Source organism: Rhineura floridana, chromosome 1 (assembly GCF_030035675.1).
Source record: "Rhineura floridana isolate rRhiFlo1 chromosome 1, rRhiFlo1.hap2, whole genome shotgun sequence".
Lineage (NCBI taxonomy): Eukaryota > Metazoa > Chordata > Lepidosauria > Squamata > Rhineuridae > Rhineura > Rhineura floridana.
The window spans coordinates 15,700,965-15,722,133 of record NC_084480.1 but is presented as its reverse complement, the minus strand read 5'-3'; the positions used below and the strand labels follow the sequence as shown (position 1 = coordinate 15,722,133).

Here is a 21,169-nt window from a genome sequence, read left to right as displayed (position 1 = left end):
TCTATACCGCCCTTCCTTCTGGCAGGAGCCCATATTAAGAGATAGTGAGGGAGGCAAATTTCAGTACAAAACTTATAAGTCCTCTTTTGGGGCTATATTCAGGATTAAATTGCAAAAAAATCCAACAACCCCAAAACCATCTCCAGATATCTGTACTCATGAAACTTAAACATGTGTAGTATTCAACATAGAGGGGAGACTGCCCCTCTATTCTCTCTAACTTTGTTTCTCCATTCCAATGGAGGTGACTTGTCTGTCCCTTGCATTTGAAATTATTTGCAAGTTCCCAACAGCTTGTTTGTATAGGCTGGGCCAATCTGAAAAACGGCAAGTAGCCAGGGCTGGTCCAAGACATTTTGCTGCCTGAGGCCAATCAGCCAATGACACCCTCTCCTCTCCTCAAGTCAAGGTGCACAACATGGTGCACATAAGGCCAGCCAACTTATTTTGACACTTGGGGCACAAAATCCCACAAGCACCTCTCCTCCTCCAGGGCAGAAAAATACAGTAGCCACAAGTGAAACAAATAACAATTGGCTGCCCTTTTATGACACCCCAAATCTGCTGCCTGAAGCAGCTGCCTCAGTCTGCCTAATGGTAGGACCAGCCCTGCTTGTAGTTCAAAAGTTAGTGCTTTTTCTAAAAGTGCATACAGTTGCATAGGTTCATAGTCCAGCTCTCTGCATCTAGCTGATCATTCAGTTGTGCTTTTTTGTTAATTTGAGTTGCTCCAAAGGAACTTCAAGAAAGACAAAACTAAACAGCAGTTATAGAAATGTATTGAGCAGGGATCACTTTTCAAATATCATTTTTAACAGAGGCAAGAGTTAGAATCTGAGAACAAGAAACTGAAAAATGACCTTAACGAGCTGAGGAAGGCTATAGTGGATCGGGTGGCTCAGAACAACTCTTCCAACGATGTTCACGACAGTTACAGCCTCCTCCTGAATCAGCTCAAGTCTGCTAACGAAGAGCTGGAAGTGCGGAAGGAAGAGGTGCTTATTCTAAGGACCCAGATTATAAAGGCAGCCCAGCAAAAAGATTCAGGCAGAAATATGGTAATGGCAAAGAAAAGAAAAATCCTTCATTTTGTTGTGTTGTGTGCATGTGTGTCCATTTCACTATGCTGCCAACTATTGCTATATCTTTATGGTTGAGCACTATGGTGTTCGGCAAGTCCACAATCAAAAATGATCAGGAAGATTGTTTTGAACCAAAAATGTTCAAAGTTGTGCCACGTTGATTGAACTGACATCAGAGACAAATTGCTCAGAAGAAGAGCCTGGGCTGTTGCAAGGGACATATTCCCGCCACCTTGCTCTGATTTATTTTGTGAAATATGAGTTTTCCCATTTCAGTTTTGATTTCTAAGTACTAGCATGGCTCTACTGCCAATTTTCATTCATCATATGCTACTATATTGATAGCAAGACTATCTCTGCATTTTGCTCTCTCAGAACAAATCTTCACCCACAGACTTTGAATTTAATAGTAATTCCTTTTTCCAGAAAATCCAGGGAACAGTAGTTCCATGAGGTGAGTTGGAAGAATCTCTAACAGAGAATTCTTTGTGTTTTCACTACACTACAATTCCTAGGATTCTTTGGGGGAAGCCACAAGTGTTACACCAGACTAAAATTGATATAGCTTCATATATCAATCTTTCCTCTTCTCTTTAAGCCACATCCCACTGGGGCCTTCCTGTTCCCTTTTTTGGCTGTTTTCAGACATTGAATTTATCTTGTGGCAAATGTAATCATGACTGTAAATCCCTTTGCAAGTCAAAAGTTCTGCGTGTATGATTAGTGTAGAATTACTATAGTGTTGTTGGGGGGGATATTATTTAATGGGGCAAAGCATTTCATTGTAGACTTTTTGTTTTTTTAGGAGTCACACATCAACATGCAAACCAGCTGGCCCAATAGTGACAAGCATGTGGATCCAGAAGATGCAATAGAGGCCTATCATGGAGTATGTCAGACAAACCGGTAAGCCTGTCTTTGTTTGTCTATTATTAATAGCCACGTGAGCTGGAATCTGGACCCTGTGCTCGTTTCTAAGTAATTTAGGGGAGCATCATTAGATGCAGGAGCCAGCAACGGGAGTGATTGTAAAGAAGTATTGACTGCTTCCTCTCACAAAAGCATCATGTTATATTCTATGTGTATTCTTGTTTGTTTGCTTTTCACACAAGCACAATATTGGGTTCCTTTTCTCTAAAATATATTTCTATACCTTATGGGTCATGGAGAATAACATTTCAGCAGTGTCTGGCAAAGGCTTCAAAACAAGAAGAGGGGATTTTTTTGTTTTTATTTTATGTAGCTCCTAGAAAGGTTGTGGAGAAAAGTTCTATAAACTTGACTTTAACTGTTGAAGATTTGGGGTTAATTTGCATGGTCAAGTGAGTTGTGTTGAGAACTAGGCTGAAAGAAATTACAGAGTTAGGCATGTGGTGAAGCAGTTGTGTGATCCTTCTTACACACATGCAGCTTGCACTAAAGGCTTGACAAAATGGTGTCGCCCTTTAGCTGAACCTTGGATTCCCAGATGGTGTTGGCCTGCAGCCCCCATTGCCCCTGACCATTGGCCTTGCTGACTGGGGATGATGGGTATTGTAGCCCTAAAAACATCTGAGGACCCAAGGTTGAGGAAGGCTGCTTATGCCCTCTTTCGCCAACTTTGCAGTGGTGAGAGTTCAGTTGCAAATTAGATGTATAACAAGTTAATCCCATTGTATGTCAGGTTGTGGCATTGGACTACTCAGTCTGCTTCTTCTACCTGTCAGGTTGGTGAACAAGACTGAGCTATGGTGAGGGGACCTTTGTTGCAAGCAGGAAGGTGTTCCTTACATCTTGATCCCCTTGCACTCGCTACTGTTTTCTTACCTCCAAACTTATTGCCCACCTATACTTTAAAAAAAGCCACTCCTGTGGTCTCTTATTACTTTCCTGTTTTGGAAAATGTATATCCCACTCTTTTAATGCATACACATTACCCAGGACGACTTAAACAGTTAAAACGCCACAAGACAACATAAAAGCTGCTTTATACTGACCCAGACAGTTGGTCCATCTAGCTCAGTACTGTCCATGCTGACTACAGCGACTCCCCAGGGTTTCAGGCAGGGGTTCTCTCATAGCCCTGCCTAGAGATTCCCAGGACTGAGTCTGGGGCCTTCTGCATGAAAAGCAGAGGCTCTGCCACTGAGCAATGGCCCTTCCCCAACACCAGTTATATCAACACTGAGATTGTTTAAAAATAAAAGTTATTTAATCCAATATTGGAATATTGGATTTCCTGGCACAAGACTTGGACTCACTGGCTCAGTCCACAATGTTGCAGGAGTTTTGGAACATCCCTGTTATCAAAGTCACAGTGAAATATTATTATTTATTTTGTTTATACCCTGTCTTTCTTTTTTCATGAAACCCAAGGCGGCTTACATATGGTTCCCAGGCAGTCTCTCATCCAGCCACTGACCACACCTGACGCTGCTTAGCTTCAGCAGGGAGCTGGCCTCATGTGCCTTCAGACCATAGCCTGGAATATAGCTGTTGTAGCGGTGGAGGGGACTTATAAGAGTTACTTACATGAAAGTAATAATTCATAGACCATGCTGGGGAAAGACATTTAATAGAAGTGCTGCTAACCTGTTTCCCCTGAGGCTGAAAAAAGCATTAAAGAAAAACAAACCGCCAGCTTTATCACAGTGAAATGAGCTAATATATATACACATCCTTGTGTTCTTGGCATCCCATCACCCACATTAACTGCTAAATTTGTATCTTAACTCTCAGCCACGATTCCTCTTTGATTACAGGTTTCCTGCAGTGTGAGCTAATACCCTGAATTTGTGTCTTACTTCTACAATAACGAGAGAGATTCACATCACTTTCATGAATATCCTCTCATCTATTAATCCATAAAACACACACAGAATAGAGGGGGAGGGGGAAAAGACTGGATAGATAAACTGGAACATTCATAAGATTACTGCAAGCAAGCTAAATCTTCATTTATTTGACTATAATTAGTTAGCTCCACATTCATAGTACTTCACAGATCCCATCAGCCTTCAGTTTTCAACTAACTAAGCTATCAGCTGGGTCTGTAGTTTTGTCTTGGATAGTGTTGAAATCTCTTACCAAAGGGGCCATCAAAAAGAGCCAGTGTAGTAGTTAGAGTGTCGTAATAGCATCTGGGAGAGCAGGGTTCAAATCCTTACCCAGCCACAAAGCCCACTGGGTGACCTTTGTGCAGGATATAGGGAGATAGACCAACAGCTGTTGATGGGCTTAATTAGGAAGCAAAACAAAAACAAAATGTGTTTAGCACTGTCCTAGTCCTTTGCTTTTGTGAACTGTAATGATTCTCTTCCCCCCTCCCTTTACTCCTTTACTGCACAGTGGAAAATTTGGTTGACTTGAATTTGTTTTTGGGGACCAACCAAAAAAAGGAATTAATGGCTCACCATTTTACACCCTCCAGCAGTAGACAATGAACCACAATGAATATGAGGGTACTTAATATTGGGGGGACCACCACCTGATGTGATAACTACCTGAGTCCAGTTTTGCAGAGAGAGAAAGAGAGATGTATAGAGATGTTCTTGACTGTTGCTGGGTGTCCACCAGGTGCTTCTTCACCAGTTCTGACTCTAGCGATGGGTAGCAAACCACACTTTTGGAAGTTATAACTGAGAGTGGGATGCATAGAGCCCCCCTTTTCAGCTCTAGGGCCCCTGACAATTGCCCAACTTTCTTGGGTACAGGACCATTTGGCAGTCATTGGACTGCAGAGAGACAGCCAGTCCAATTAACTGGCTGAACTCTCGTTACTGATGTATTTGAAAAGCTTGTGGTCTGTTGTAGAGCAGACTTGGTCCCCTGTAAATTTATTTATTTATTTATTATTTCGATTTATATACCGCCCTTAGCAAAAGTAGCTCTCGGGGCGGTGAACAAACAAAGTAAAATACAATATATCATAATAAAAACCACAAAAACATATACAAACAAACAACAAAAAACACAATAAAAATGAAATACAGCACAAATTAAAGAAAATACAGATTAAAAGATTAGAAAGGTTAAGAAGATTAAAAGATTAAAATGCCTGGGAGCATAAAAATGCATAGCCAACCTGGTGCCCTTCCAGATGTTGTTGGACTACAACTCCCATCATCCCTGACTTTTGGCCATGCTGGCTGGGGATGATGGGAGTTGGAAATCTTAACAGCAGCTAGGGGGGCACCACATTTGCTACCCCTGCCCCAAAATAATTTTGCATTTTGCATACAGCACTGCGGTAGACTTTTTACTCCTTCAGTCCAACAATGTGTAAATGTTTCCTCTTCATCATAGATATATGTGAATGTGTCTCTGTGTCAGGTCAGTTCATAAACAGCAGGACAATATCAATTTAAAAGCACAGATTTAAGAAAGATGTCTCCGCAGGGGTTTGCTTAATTGATGGGTATAAGTTTTAACTGCTTTCCATTTGTAAATTTAGGTTCAGGAGTTATAAAAGTTTAAGGCTTGTCATTTACAAGACTTTTTACTCAAGGCTAATGGCACATCCCTGAATTAGCTTCATTCCAGAATAATCCAGGAAATTTAGGGAAAGCTGTTGCAAATGACATCTGATACCTGCACAATCAACACAGGGACTCTTCCAGTTCTTACACTGATAGCCCAAATGGATCTTCAGTGGCTGGCCCAGCAACTGGGTAACAAAATAGGTGACAATAGCTCTAACTCTTCAGTAGTTTGTACCTCTCCCATTACGTATTTTGCCCACAATTGTCTCTGCAGCTACCATTGCCACTGCTTGGGGGAGGCTTCCTTTTAATTCTGTTCCTGATTTGACCTGTAGCAGTGACAGTCAGAAGAGATGGGTGGTAACAGTATAAAATATGATGGAGATGTTGTCAATATCAAGAAATTGCTTTTGAGTATCTCGACTGCATTATTTCAGGGCAGTGAGGCAACCTATCTCGCTCACAGAGTGAAGGAATGCGCCTGTCCTCATGTCCCTAATGTGGCACCAAGACTACTCTACAATTAATTGCTCCTTTCCTTTGTAGTAGCTGGATGTTTGGGTGTTTGAGAATGTGCAAGACACCCTACAGTAATGTGCAGTGCTCTGTTACTCATCAGACATGCGTGGATGATGCTGTACCAAAGGACCATAGTTGTTTGGGTGGCTTGGTTAATCCAAACAGCTGGAATAAGAAAATTTGACTGCAAGTGTTACACCCAAGCAAGCTGGGCAGTTTTCAAAAACTAAAAAGGGGCTCTTTGTGGATTCCTCTTCAAGCTATAAAATTTCAAAGACAGTCATTTGCTCTCTTCTCATTATTATCAAGGTTTGCCAAAGAAGCATCTGGATAAGCATTGGTTTAGCAACTCCAAACATCTTCTCTGCAGACCTCTTTATGTGAAATATGACTCAGGTTTGCCATGACGGCAGGTGCAGTCTCCAAAGTGTCAGTATGACAAATGAACCCCCATTTGGAGGAGAGAGAGAGAGTTGAGTGTGTGTGTGTGTGTGTGTGTGTGTGTGTGTGTGAGAGAGAGAGAGAGAGAGAGAGAGAGAGAGAGAGAGAGAGAGAATGAACATCTTGGGTGGGATTTGGGGATAAGAAGCCAGAAGACTGTTCTTAACACAACTGTCAGAGATCTAATATCCAGGACAGATGGTTCACAGTATTATCACCTCAGTGTGGTAATTCCTTTTCCTTTAAAGACTTCAATTCTGTGCCGACATCATAATCAGTCCATGGAGGAGAAGGGGCAAGGGGGGGGGCATGATGGCACCTGTTGTCTACTCATTAATGATAATATCTGCACAGGGACTTGTCTACGTGTGTGGGCACCTGTGCAGAAGTTGTCATTGGCAGACACTGTGAGGGTGCAGGGGCAGCAGGTGTGACTGCGATTCTTCTTCCCGCCCTCCCCACCGCAGCATGTGGATTATAACCTGAGCACAGGGCTTGTGTGCCTGTCGGCCTGGATGCAGTGAAGGTCTCCTTCTCCTTCCCATCTCTTGTAGCTGACTCTTCTTTTATCTTTCTCTTTCTGTCCACTTTTTGTTTCCCTTTCCTCTGCCCTTTCTTTCTAGCAAGACTGAGGACTGGGGGTATCTGAATGAAGATGGAGAACTCGGCTTGGCCTATCAGGGTCTAAAACAAGTTGCCAGGTCAAATGCTTTTGCATGTTTTTCCTCTCCTTTGGACCTTTTTCCTGCTGTCTCTTTCCAGTGTTTCTCCTTCCCCCTCACTTTCGCTTGGAAGCTGAAATGGGTATGATGTGCAAAGATCCAAAATTGGATTCCTTTGAGGCAGTTGTGATCCCAGATCCAGCCTTGCCACGTGGGTGGTGATCAGATATAGAGAGAGAGGGAGGGAGGGAGGGAAGCTGGGCTGATTAATGGTAATCATGACTCCCCAACAAGTGCCGGCAGGCACACTGGCATCCATGGACACCATGTTGGCAGCCCCTAGATTAGATGGCAAGCTGGCTGGCTAAGTTAGTGATGAGTTTTCTAGAGAGAAGTTGGTCACCTTCCAGGGCTGGCTCCAGATTTGAGGGGCACTTTGGTAAAGTGCCTCCGGGGGACCTTTTCTTATCTCAGTGGGCCCTGGTGGACTTTCTTGGCAGAAGCAGAAAACTGCAACATTAAGATAAGCTACCAGGTGACTAGGAGCTGCCATTTCAATTTCCCACAATACCCTAGAGCAGGGGCGGGGAATGAATGAATAAATTTATTTCGGTCACAGACCAGCCTAAGGGGCGGGGAATCTTTTTGGCTCAGTGTGTCAGAACTTTACCTCCCCCACCCAGTGGACAGGACAGGCAGGAGTTCAGTCCTGCTTTGCTTTGATGTCAGACATGGAGTAGGTGGGTGTAGTTTCAGGGAAATGGTCTTGCGGGCCAAATGGAGAGGTCTGCTGGGTCGAATTTAGCCCGCAGGGTTGTAGGTTCTTCATCCCTACCCTAGAGCGTTGTTCCCATCCAGGAACAGACCAGACACACTGCACATTTTTAACTGGGCATTTGTGAGAAGAGGCCCTACATTTCTACCCTGCTGTCATCATGCTGACCTGGAATGTGAGTCATTTATTCAAGGTCTACATAGCTGTGCAGTCAAGCGACCCTCCGTGGCTCAGAGTGGTAAGCGGTGGTAACACAGCTGAAGCTCTGCTCACGGCTGGAGTTCGATTCCAACGGAAGGAGGAAGTTGAATCTCCGGTAAAAGGGATCGAGGTCCACTCAGCCTTCCATCCATCCGTGGTCGGTAAAATGAGTACCCGGCATATGCTGGGGGGTAAAGAAAGGCCGGGGACGGAACTGGCAATCCCACCCCATATATACGGTCTGCCTAGTAAACGTCGTAAGACATCACCCTAAGAGTCAGAAACGACTCGCACTATAAGTGCAGGGACACCTTTACCTGTTACTGGATTCTGCCACCTCACTGTGCTGAATGTATGTGCAGAGCAGGACACCACAACACACTGATGAATCCTTGCAGCTCTGTTCTTAGAGTCTCTTGGAAAAGCATTTGGGGAAAAAAGGATTAAGGGGGAGAGATTTCAATTTAGCAGACTCTAATTGGTACCTTTAAGAATCAATTTAGTTTGCCAAACGTTAAGCTTATCAGCACACCCAACAGCGCAGGCACATGCAGAAGGGCTGTAACCTTTTTTCCCCAGGAATGAATCACACTTTGTGTTGGAGTGGGTGGAAAAAAGAGTCAGAAATGCAAAGAGCTGTTTCACGCAGGCCCTCTTATGGAAAGTGCAGCTTGTTCCTTAATTTATCGTTTCTGAAGAACTACACAGTGTGCATTCGTTTAGAAGAGGGTTCTTTTTGTGATTTAAAACCTCCTCCCCCCCACCGTCACCACTTCACTTTGCTATTGAATACCATGGTTTTAAGTTCCCTTTGGCGCAATCTCTGTGGGTTTTCCTCCAACCTTTTAACTTCCAGTATTCAAGTTGCCTCATTTTAAAATAATTTTTTTTAAAAAAAATAATGTAGGCATTTGAAACTTTCTTGCATACAGGGTTTCAGCAGGATACAAAAGGGTCCATAAAGATAAACTTAGATTTTCAAAATGGTAAGTGGGTTTTTGACCCTCATTTACGAACTCAAAAACAACTTCTTTCTCATCTTCTGAATAAGAGACCAGTTCAAAACAATAATTCCGGGGGGCGGGAGACAGCAGGAGGACCAAGTTAACATGTATCCAAGTTTAGAATGTATTTGTTGATCTCAGGAATCAATATGGCAGGAATTGGCAGCAAGAAACCCTTGGGCCCCGAAAGGCCCCTTGAGGCTTGCTGCCTTGTTATCCCAGCAGCCCAAAAGAGATGTAGAGAAAGAAACATCCATGGCAGCACAACCTGTAGGCATAATTGTTCAAAGCAATGGTTCCCAGCCTTTATGAGTATGGGACCCCCTTTATAAGCTCAAAAATTTTGTGACCCCCTCCCCCCAAGGAGGCAGGCTGGCTGCCAGGAAGGAAGGGGGAAAACAGCCTTTCCTTGCAGCCTTGCTTCTTTTTGCTTCACAAAAAGCCCTCTCCTCTCGTTCCAAGTAAAGGCGCCGTCAGCAGCAACTGTGCGAGGAGACGGGAGTCAGTGATAGTTACCCCTCTTCACTGGTTTAAAGGATGGGGATTGTGGTACTAGCCCCACCCTCCTCAAAGCAGGCTTCTGACAAGAGCAGGGTGTTTGTTTTTTTAATAAGAACTTAATCTCTGATGAGAGCAGTAGGGCAACAACCATAAAAACACAACAAGAGCCTTGTTGGATTAGGCTGGTGGCCCATCTACTGTAGAACAACCACATCTGGTTCCTGCAGTGGCCAGCCAGATACCTGTGGGAAGCCTGCAAGCAGGACCTGATTGCCAGAACACTCTCCCCTCCTGCAGTTCCCAGCAACTTGTATTCACAGAGGTATACCGCCTCTGGTATTGGAGACAGAACAAAGCCATCTTGCCTAGGAACTATTGATAGCCTTATCCTCCAGGAAGCTGGTGGTCATGACTGCATTTTGTGGGAGTGAATCTCACAGTTTAACCAGGTGCTATGTGAAGAAGTGCTTACTTTTGTCTGTCCTGAATTTCCTACCACTCGGCATCATTGCAACATTGTGCAAGAGGGAGAAAAACTTATTTCTATCCTCTTTTTCCACACTGTGTTTAATTTTACACACTTCTGATCATGTCTCCCCCCCCCCCCAACTCAGGGTTTTGTTTCTTAACGAAAAAGCCGTAGATGTTGAAACCTTTCCTAATGGGGGAGTTACTCTTTCCCCTTGATCATCTTGCTTACACTTTCCAGCTCTACAATATCTTTTTTGCGGTGAGGCGACCAAAACAGTACACAGTATTCCAAGTGTGGTCGCACCATGGATATGTGTAACGGCCTTATGATATTGGCAGCTTCAGTTTCAAAACCTTTCCTAATGATCCCCAGCATGGCATTTGACTTTTTCACAGCTTCCATGTGCTGGGTCAACATCTTTATCAGGCTATCCACTATGACCCCAAGGTCTCGTTCCTGGTCACTCATCGCTAGGGATAGGGGAGAAATTTGGTTCAGTTCACATGTAGAGGTGAACCTGCCTAATTCACACTTTCTGAAACAATGCAAGAACTGAAACAATGAAGCCATACTTCGAAATTCACCATTCTCCAAATTTTGCAGTGCAATTCTCCGACCAGCAATGTTTACAAAAATGCATATAGTAGGGGAAAGTGTTCATAACGATTAGCAAAAATAACATATAAAAATGGTGGTCAAAACTGCATACACAAATGTGTTTATTAGGGGAAAGTCACACTAAAATGCTGATGAACTTTCTTGAGGATTTAGAAACAAAGTCCGCAAATTGCTGCAGAAATGAGAACTGCGTTTAAGATTGGAAAAATAAGAAACTGAGAGAACTGACGTTGACAGATCCAGCCATCCCTAGTCACTGCCAGTTCAGATCCAATTAGTGTGTATGTGAAATCTAGGTTTTGTGTCCCAGTGTGCATCACTTTACACTTATTTACATTGAGTTGCATTTGCCATTTTACTGTCCATTCGCCCAGTTTGGAGAGATCGTTTTCGAGCTCTTCACAATCCCTTTTTGTTTTAATCACCTTGAACTCTGTGTCTGCTTTGACACACAGAGCAACTTCACCTCCAGAAAGCCCTTTCTTGTTTTTCCTGTAGGATTTGTATCCAGTGATAACTCTGTCCCACTAGTTCTCTGCATTCTGCCAGGTTTCCATTGTGGCCGCTATATCTATGCTGCCCTTTAAAACTAAGCATTCCAACTCTCACCTATCTTGGCTTGGAGGCATCTTCCATTAGCATATAAACACCTATGGACAGTATCTCCAAATGTCTCTGGTGCATGCATTTTGGCCTCTTTGATTGACTGTTGTGTCCCTGGCACTTTCATTGCCTAGTTATATCCTGCTGCTATTGACAATCATAAACATTGTCACCATCATTTCTTAAGGATTATTTATCCTAACCGGACACTCATCATCTCCTTTGGGCATTCCCCCAGGGATCAGTCTGTGCCGCCAAGAATGATGAATGATGGCTAACCATTTCTACAAAATGAAGGATACATTATCTGTCTGATATAGACAGAGACACTGTCAGGTTTGAGGGGGTCCCAGGTCATAGAATCATAGAACAGTAGAATTGGAAGGGGCTATAAGGCCATCCAGCCCTCTGCTCCATGCAGGAATCCAAGTTAAAGCATACCCGACAGGCCAACTACCCTCTGGGGTCCCCACCATTCTGGCCAGAACATCATTCTGTTCTCCACCAGGGAGGGGAATGAGTGGGGACCTTTAAAAGGAAGGGACTTGGACCATTCACCACAGCGGGAGCCCCTCTACACCAGTTCCCTCTGCTTACACTTCCTAGAAGGGCTTCAACTCTGGAGGCGCTCCAGGAAGTGTGGCTGGCTGCTTCCCTCTTGCCACACTTCCTGGAGAGACGCTCCAGAGCAGTGCATTGTTGCCACCTAGTGATTACCCACAACTCTTGGAGGAGCCCATCTCCCTCTCTGAGAACCTACGTCCTGCCCATAATCATGGCATCTGCCCCCTTGTCCAGTTGTTGTGCAGTTTCGGAGCTTCCTGGGGCTCTTGGTTTTGAGGGGTCGAGTGATTTTGCTTTCTCTCTGTCTTCCTCACTTTGCCTCCCCTCAGGCTCCTTGAGGCTCAGCTCCAGGACCAGCGGAGAGAGCATGAAGAGGAAGTAGAAACTCTGAAGAACCAAATGGAGGCTTTGAAGGAAGAGATGGAGAAACAGCAGGAAGCCTTCTTCCAGACGCTGCAGCTGTCTCCAGAAGCCCAAGTGGAGTTTGGAATACAGCAAGAAATCACACGGCTGACCAATGAAAACCTGGTATGGATAAACTGACAGAATCCCTGGGCCTTTGTGCTGTAGATTGCTGCAATAACTTTGCACATCCCTGCCATCTGAGTTCCCCTCTCTTGTAATGTCTGAAACTGCCATCGTCTGAGCCTCTCTCCTTTTAGTTAACTCCCAGGGTGGGTTTTATTCCTGCTGGATCAGTCCAAAGGCCCATCTAGTCCAGCATCCTCTTCTCACAGTGGTCAATCAGATGCCCATGAGAAGCCTGCAAGGCAGACACGAGTGCAACAGCCCTCTCTCCATTTCATATTGCCTAGGAACTGCTCCATGTCTGGGGAGCTGGCTGTGAGCGGCAGCTCAGTACGTGGATCTTCTCATTTCTACTATGCTAGCGCATACCATTTTGTGTGAAAAGGTGAAGATTGGGGGTCCTCTAGTGATGAGAAGGTAGAACATTTCCGCTTTCCACATGGAGCAGCCAACAAATGCGGTTGGATTCAGAGCAGCCACACTGCGCCTGCCACGTGTCTAAACCCATCCCAAGGTAGCAGGGCTGCAAAGGATTGCTGTTTGAGATTTTCATGAGCCACCTAGCCAGGAATGAGTAGCATTGGGCAATATGAACTGTTGACCTAACGCAGCTCCTTATAATTTACTGGTGCTTTACAGAGGTTTCAGGGAGATGTTGGGGAGAACTAAGACGTGTGGCAGCCGGCACCGATCCATGGTCAATATTGGGTGAAGAATGTATCCTTCACATCTTCCTATATATATTATAGCAGGAGAGAGAAACAGAGATGCTGAGCCAAACCACTGGTCCATATAGCCTAGCATATAGTTGCCAATGTGGTGTCCTCCAGATATTGTTGGACTTCAACTCCCATCACCCCAGCCAGCAAAGCCAATTGCCAGGGATGATGGAAATGGCAGTCCAGCAGCCATCTGGAGGGTACCATACTAGCTACCCCTGACCTAACATTGCCTACTCTTTACTGGCAGCAGCTGTCCAGGACTTCAGGTATAAAACATTTCCCATCAGCTGATCCTTGTAACTGGAGATGCCAGAGACTGGACCTGGGACTTCTGCATGCAAACATATGCTCTGTCACTGGGCTGTGGCCTTTTCCCTGTGATGCACCTGAGGATGTTGCATTTGGTAGAATGGGGCCCCTAGAAAGTAGAGAGCTTATGAGTATGGGTTACCTGCTGCTTCCACTTGTACTCCATGGTGGCATCTTATTAGGAAAACTTTATCACTTTCAAACAGATATGTCAGAATCATTTAAAAGCAGATGTCAGGATCTGCAGCAAAAGCACTGACGTGGCAAATTGTGAATTATTAGCTGCAGTATATTACTTCCACTGAAAGTCAGGAATTGGTGACCTTAGGTTGTTTCTCTGGATAGGTGCAGGGCATGAAAGAGTGATTTCTCCTCTCCAATTGACAAGTGATCATTGGAAGAAGGTAGCCTTGACAGATAAGCCACTAATTCCTTGATTGTTTTTAATTTAATTATTTGTGTTTGGAGCAAGGGTTTATGGAGCCTGCCATATAGAGCTCTGTTCCTTACTCAGCCTGTTGGCAGAAGTTCCAACAAGGTCTGATCGAGATTTATCAAACTGACATCTGCCATTTTTTTGCCAGGACAGGTGTTCTTTGCAGGCACAGTTTTAATTATTATCTGTAATACATCTCCAAAGTCTGGGTGCTGTGCAAAACTTCCAAACATAAAACTACCCTTGTGTAGATGTTCTGTATAACTGAGGGTCAAACTACATGTTGTGTTAGTTTCGTTGCTGTGCCTTTTAAGTGCACGGTGCTTGGGGGGTTATACATGTTGGCAGTGTGGGGGAACTTACCTGGATCAGGAACCTAGTGTAGAGGTGGGTTGCCACCTGTTACGGTCTCAGTCCATATAGGGGGGCCTACACCTTCAATTTGTATTGGGATAAAAATTTCTCATTGAAGTGAATGGGAAAGTCCGCCCCCCCCCCCGCAAAAAAGAGAAAAGAAAATTGCAGGCACAGGAGGCTCAATCTGGATTGGAACCACATCAGGGAATAAAGGGTTCAAGAACTCCTACCTCCACCCCACTAGGGTTCTGGTCCAGATTGAGGGTCCATGTGAGCAATTTGTATTTTTTTTAAAAGAAACAAAGAAATCCTGCACTTAAAGAAATAGCTGCATATCTAATGTAGCAAGAAGCCATTGCAACCTCTCCCCTGGTTATTTGTCAGCACATAAACCAAACTGCAAATTGCAAAGGGATGAGCAAGGGCTTTGGCACAAAAGACCACCTTGGAAACCTATCATAAATGGAGGGCTGCATCTAATCTCCACATCTACACTTGGTCTACACTAAAGTTTAGGTTCCAGGTTCAAACTCTTTTATCTACAGGTTGGACTCGGAAAGACTCCTGCCTGAAGCCTGGGAGAGTTGGGCCAGTCACTGTAGAGCAGCCTTTGCCAACCTAGTTCCTTCCAGATATTTTGGACTATAATTTACATCAGCTCAAATCAGCATGGCCAATGGTCAGGGATAATGGGAATCACCTATATGTCAAGAGTAGGATTTGAATCACAAAACAGATTGGTGTTTTAAATTCAGCTGTATTTTAAATTTTAAATTACCTTAGCCGTTAGAAACCTGGCCAAGCAGAAGGAGTAAGTGGAGCCAATTTCACTGACAGTCTGCTCTGCACCCTTTGGGCCTTAACTACTATTTATCATCTCCTATAGCACTTTTAATTTGCAGTGTGCACTATAATCTTCATTTGTGTTCATCATGAGGCTCACTATATTCAGTCAGCATGATCTGAGGTGAAGTGTTTCCTGCATTGCAGTATTGCAAGCTAGAGATAAAAGTTTTGCATTCCTCAACAGGGGGGGAAAAACAACCCTGCACATAGAAAAATAGCATACCATGAAGAAGTCTGAATCCTGTTCATTGGAACACTAACATTCTGCACACAAGGACTTTTTTTCCATGGGTGAACATTCAGCCATGCAGTGACTCAGCAGTCGGGCTGGAGGAGAAATTTAGTTCAGTTCACTTTTTAATGTGAGCCTGTCTAATTTGCACTTTCCAAAATACACAAATTGAAACATGGCTATTCTTCAGAACTCACACTTTTCCAAATTTTGCATTACAATTCTCAAACCAAAAAGTGTGTACAAAAAGGTGCATATTAGGAAAAATTAATATATTGATGAAAATGCCATACAAAAATGCATTAGGTATTAGGGGAACTCACTTGCAAAAATGTTCATATTTGGCAAAAGTGTGTACAAAAATGGGTATCTTAAGAGAAATGTACAGTAAATCCTGGCAAATTTTTGTGAGGACTTAAAAAAAACACTCTGGCATGTTATGTGGAAATGTAGTGGACTGAATTTAAGACTGGAAGAATGAGAAGAAATGAAAAATGAGACTGACATTGACAGACCATCTCTTTTCAACAGCAGCCTGAAGTAGTAACAATCCTAGAAAAGTTTCTACTAGATTCTTCTGCAGGTATAAACTGGGCCTTATAAAAGCTTGTGAGGGACGTGGCTCTGATCCCTCACAGGATAGCCAGAGGGTTGCAGGGCAGAGCTAAAATTCAAACCATCCCTCCACTTCCAGAGCCAGTTTATACCTTTAGCAGAATCAAGTGGTAAAAAGTTTCCTAATCTAGCATTTTAGAATGCACAGGAGAGTTTCCTATCTGGATGCTCCTTAATCAAAACTAACTTTATTGTACCTTTAAAATGATGGGTGTCGGGCAGAAGGCTGGGCTCAGCGTTTCTCCTTGACATGCTCATTTTCTCCTTGCAGGGCATTATTTTCATTGAGTAGCATCAAAGCAGGCAACCAACCTTCTCCAAAGTGCAGCCCAAAGTGCAAGGAAAGCCAGCTTTTTTTCACACTGCCCCATCTTCTACAGAGAATCAAGTTTTTGAGCATATTACAGATAGATCAGATAGTCAGTTGAGCAGGAAGAAAACGAAGAACATGATAACTGTCTCCTTAAAATAATTCAGCTCGCCCTGAGCAACTTGGCAAATTACTCACTTTACTATCACTGTATATGAAAAGCTCACAATGCATGATTGATTGGTCTGGGACAGGCTGAAATAGATACTTGAAAGAGAAATCAATGTATAACTTGAAAAAGCTGCTTGTGTGATGAGGGTCTCTTTTTAAAAAGTAAGAGAATTCCTTTTTCTCTTTTTAGTACTTCAAAAGGGAAAAATACAGCTTCTTTTAGCTGAAAGAGGTGAAAAATTCCTTAGGCTGTTCTGACATTTTTATTTTATTTATTGTATATATTTCTCTCCCTCCTAGAGATTCAGTACAGCACAGGAATGGGTTTCTCCCATTTTATCCTCGCTGTGGCCCTGTGAGGCAGGTTGGGCTGAGAGCTTGTGATTTGCCCAAAACTGCCCAGTAAACTTCTAATCTGAGCAGGGATTTGAACTATACCAGACCATGTCTTGTTTCCCAGCAGCAATGAGGACGAGCAAAGCGCCTGTGGTTTTAGCAGTGTGCACTAGCATGCTGCATGTTCACTCTGAAACCATAGTTTAATTTGACTGTGGTTTAATATTTAATTGAGAGAGCCACCTCCATGGAAATCCTTGAAACTACAAGTGTTTTTTTAGAATTTTCCACCCCCTGTGATATCACTTCCTGCAATGTGACCATGGGAAACCAATGAGCAGGGAGCCGAAACCATGGGAAAGCCTCAAAAACCACTGTGAGAACTCTCCTGATTGGTCACAAAGTCATCACTTTGCTTTCTGCAGGGATTGGCTGCACAGTCAAGTTCCCCACGGGGAACTCAGTCAAACAGCTGCTCCAGCCCCATCTCTACCTTCCCCATACCTAACATTACATACCATGTCACAAGGGGGCATGGTTTAGGGAAAATGGCCCCATGGGCCAAAGTGGGACCCGTACCAGGCCAAATCTGGCCCATGGCGTAGAGGTTCCCTCCTCCTGGTTTAAAGTAACTTGTGGCCAAACATAATGTGGGAAGGGCTTTTGACACATGAGAAGACACCCTTCTGATATGGGTGTGCCAAGCTACAAGCAGGATTCCCTGCACACTCCTGAACAGAGTAGTTATGGTTCCTTCCACTGTTTCTAATTTCCAGCCGTTTTCTTGCCGTCCGTAACTTTAAACTGCGAGCCCTGGAAAAAGCATGCAAGCCCTCAAACCCTCTGTGGCTAAAGGGCAATGCCAATCCGCTGGAGGTTAATGAGCACAGTGTAATTTTTCTTACTATAGAAACTTTTATTACATTTTAGTATGTTTTCAGATTTCCTGTTCAAAGTGGGGATGCTCTTCCTGGCAAGCAGAGCTGTTTAAAGCAAATCAGGAAAGGTGTTGTTTTGCGGGGTTGAAGCAGAGTGTTTTATGATCAATGCTCTTTGTTACCCAAGTGAAGCGGTTGACCTTGATGCAGATGTCATTCCTGTCTTTCAGGATCTCAAAGAGCTGCTAGAAAAACTAGAGAAGAATGAAAGGAAGCTGAAAAAGCAGCTCAAGATTTACATGAAGAAAGTCCAAGATTACGAAGGTAAGTCTGGTTTCAAATGCTGAGAATTCAACAAAACACATAACTAAGAGTTCAGTGTAACTGGAAAACTTGTGTTATCTTTAAACACAAGCCAGAAACTATGAGGCTGCAGCAGCTCATATAACTTTAGGATATAAATCAAGATATTGATTGAAAGAATAAGGTGACCTGTGTACAGGGGGAAGGAACTGTCAGGAGCCTTAAGGGTCATAGTCATGTTAACCATTTGGTAGATCAGGGTAGAAGTCCCAAAGATACAGAGTTATGCAAGTGCATTCACTCATCTCCCCATTCATCTTTCCTCTCACACAGCCCCACTGCAATATCCTGTAGTCTTAATAGCTTGGAGCGTGCAAAAGGGACAGAAGCTGGAATGCTTTAAAAACAGGACTGCTGGTGCCTCCTTGTGGCCATTATTTCAGTCCTGCCTTCTTTTTGGGTTTTGTGCCGCCAGTATCAAGGGGGAAACGCTCCACCGGCTTGTACTAATTGCCTAAATTGTGACTATTAAGGGAACCCTGTATATTTGCAGCAGCGGTTGAAATGCCTCAACCAGAAAGGAATGTGGAAATAAGACATCTCTGCAGCCCTGTAATTCTTCTTATATTGGTGGCTTGACCGAACAATTAGCTACGGCAGGCTTTGATCCTCAGGACCAGTTTCTGAAAGCTGATCATTAAATGAAATTAAGCTGAGTGAAGAGGGGATTCAGTATTGTGGCAGCTGGAACAGATGGTTCTTGTCACTGTAGTTTGCATGCACTTACCACATTGTCTTATGTCTTAATGTCATGACTGCCCTGCTCACCAGGGTGCCCCAGTGGTTATCCTCTACAGTAAGCCACTTTAAACCATAATAACTCTCATAAAGCATCAGCATGGTGCCCATCTTCTTGTACCATGACAAGGGTTGGAGTTCTCTTTTTCCTCTGAATATAGCTGTTATGTGTAATGGTTACACCTGCGTTGTTCCCTGGGGACTGATCCAGGAACTCAGAGCTTAATGTTGAGTTCCTTGGACCAGGCTTTGAAAGTGGGAGGTGGGGTGCATGTACCGTGTCATGGTTGTGGCCAGATGGTCTCGTCACACTTCATGGTACTATTACACCGTGTGAAGCCACAGTGTGTGAAGATGGATGGGGAGGGGAGTGTCGTCCATTAGATTCCTTGGCCATTCTTACAGCTCAGTCCTAGGTGTTTGTTACTTTTTCATTTATACTTTTATCGAGCGTTTTTGTTTTAAACAGTACAAACATAACAAGGGAGAGGAGTTAAGGTAGAAGGGGAACAGGTTACAGCTCGTAAGGAAAAAGGAATTGATACAAGAAGACAAATGGGGGTGTAGTCGAGTTTCCCGGTGTTTAAGGAGAGCAGCTTGTCATATATATTAGCATCCAAATAAGTGTCTACGACCTGTTGCCATTGGTAGGAAACTGCAAATTATGGGAAAAGCAGCGAGATCCTTGATCTGACTTTTGTCTTTCCAGTGCTGGAGTATGAATCTTTTTGTGATTATGAACGCTCACAAGAACCATCTTTATTGGCAGATATGCTTACTTAGAAATAATTCTCACTTGGTTCAGAGGTGGTTACTTCTGCATCAGTGTGCACAGGAAGGTCTCTGGAGAGAGTTCCTTTGCCCAAGGAGAAGAAGAGTGAACAAGAAAGGATGTCATTGTGAAAGAACATGTTACTGTTTGTGCCTATAGAGCTTATGATTCTTTCTCACAAACAGATGGGGAGGCAAACCTGGCTCTGAGCTGTACCAGACCTCAGGTGAAGGCTCATTTGATTGAATGCTTTTCCATACAAACTTTTTTACCTAGGCACAGGAAATTAGGGAGATGAGACATGCTTCTCTTATGTGCTAGTTTTCTGTGTGCAGATAAAGCTTTCATATGGAGGAGCATTAAATCACATGAGCGAAGCCCCACACATAGGCTGAAGAGATAAACCCAATCACAGTCTTACAACTTCGTCTGCTTTTTGTGAGAATTCAACCACTGACATCAGAGTACCAGAGCAGTTAGCTTTGGTGCCGTTGCAACACCGAACCCCAGTTAAGGTGGGCGGTGGAATCCATGCTGAGGAAGATGAGAGGGAGGTGTGCAATTGCATGGCCTGCTCCTGATCACAGGTAAGAAATCTCCCATTTTACATCTGCGCAAGTCGTCTCTCAAAGATCACGACTTGAAATGGGCCAAACCAATAGTCAGCTGACACACTAGTTGCTTTTCAAGGCTGCTTCTTTAGCCTTGTCTATAAAAAATATCTTGGTGGCATTGCATTTAGCAATTTATTTTCATTCAGTAATCGGTTGATCTTTTTTCTCTTCACAGCAGATCAAGCTATCGTACAGTCTGAAAAGCGGCGGCATGAGCTCACCAGACAGGTCACTGTCCAAAGGAAGGAGAAAGATTTCCAAGGAATGTTGGAATATTGCAAAGAAGACGAGCCACTACTAATTAGAAATCTCATTACAGGTAATGCCCTTGCATTGCTTGTCAGTCCTTGTTACTTATATAACACTCTTATTCTGGCGTTTCTGTGATTCCTCAATGGGAAGGGTAGTAACAACAGGCACACTTAACTTGGAAGTGTATCCTGTTAAACTCTGTGGGACTTGCATCTAAGCAATCGTGCATACAGTCAGATTGTTAGTCTATTTTTCTGGTCATCATCTATGATAACCAGAGTTCAACGTTTCCTGATAATCTTTATGAAATAAAATGCCTGTATTTACAACAAATGTAGCGATTCAGTTTTTCCCAAATATGTGAATATAATGTGGGTCCATTTCTTCTCAATGTGATAGATACTTCATTTACCTAATGCATACAGAACTGGGTTTTTACAAATAAATGATGGGGAGAGTTATTTGTGTAGATTATATATTGGAGAAGTTAGATCAGATAATGTTAGTAATTCTGTGGTTTGGTCATCATTCAGGCAACTGTGTTCTGTGTGTATAATGTATAACTGGACTGCTAACAAGTAAGGTTGTTTGGTTTTCTCTCCTGCTAACAGACCTGAAGCTCCAAACGGTCTCTGCCACGGTCCCCTGTCTTCCTGCCTACATCCTTTACATGTGCATCAGGCACTCAGATTATATTAATGATGATCATAAAGTGCACTCCTTGCTTACCTCTACCATCAATGGCATTAAAAAAGTATTAAAGGTAAAACCCTTTTTTTAAAAAAATC

The 21,169-nt window shown here is 43.5% G+C and overlaps 1 protein-coding gene across 3 annotated transcripts in view; it reads left to right on the top strand.

The window, feature by feature from the left end:
* Positions 1 to 21,169, top strand: part of MYO5B (myosin VB) — a 363,858-nt gene that overhangs the window by 331,582 nt on the left and 11,107 nt on the right. For 2 of the 3 annotated variants that reach the window (XM_061614367.1, XM_061614347.1), the window contains 6 exons: positions 819 to 1,058; positions 1,888 to 1,988; positions 12,232 to 12,430; positions 17,873 to 17,966; positions 20,305 to 20,448; positions 20,993 to 21,144. In XM_061614367.1, the coding sequence (XP_061470351.1) occupies positions 819 to 1,058; positions 1,888 to 1,988; positions 12,232 to 12,430; positions 17,873 to 17,966; positions 20,305 to 20,448; positions 20,993 to 21,144 (930 nt within the window). The remainder of the gene's footprint in view (positions 1 to 818; positions 1,059 to 1,887; positions 1,989 to 12,231; positions 12,431 to 17,872; positions 17,967 to 20,304; positions 20,449 to 20,992; positions 21,145 to 21,169) is intronic. The other variant, XM_061614358.1, reaches the window with a different exon arrangement.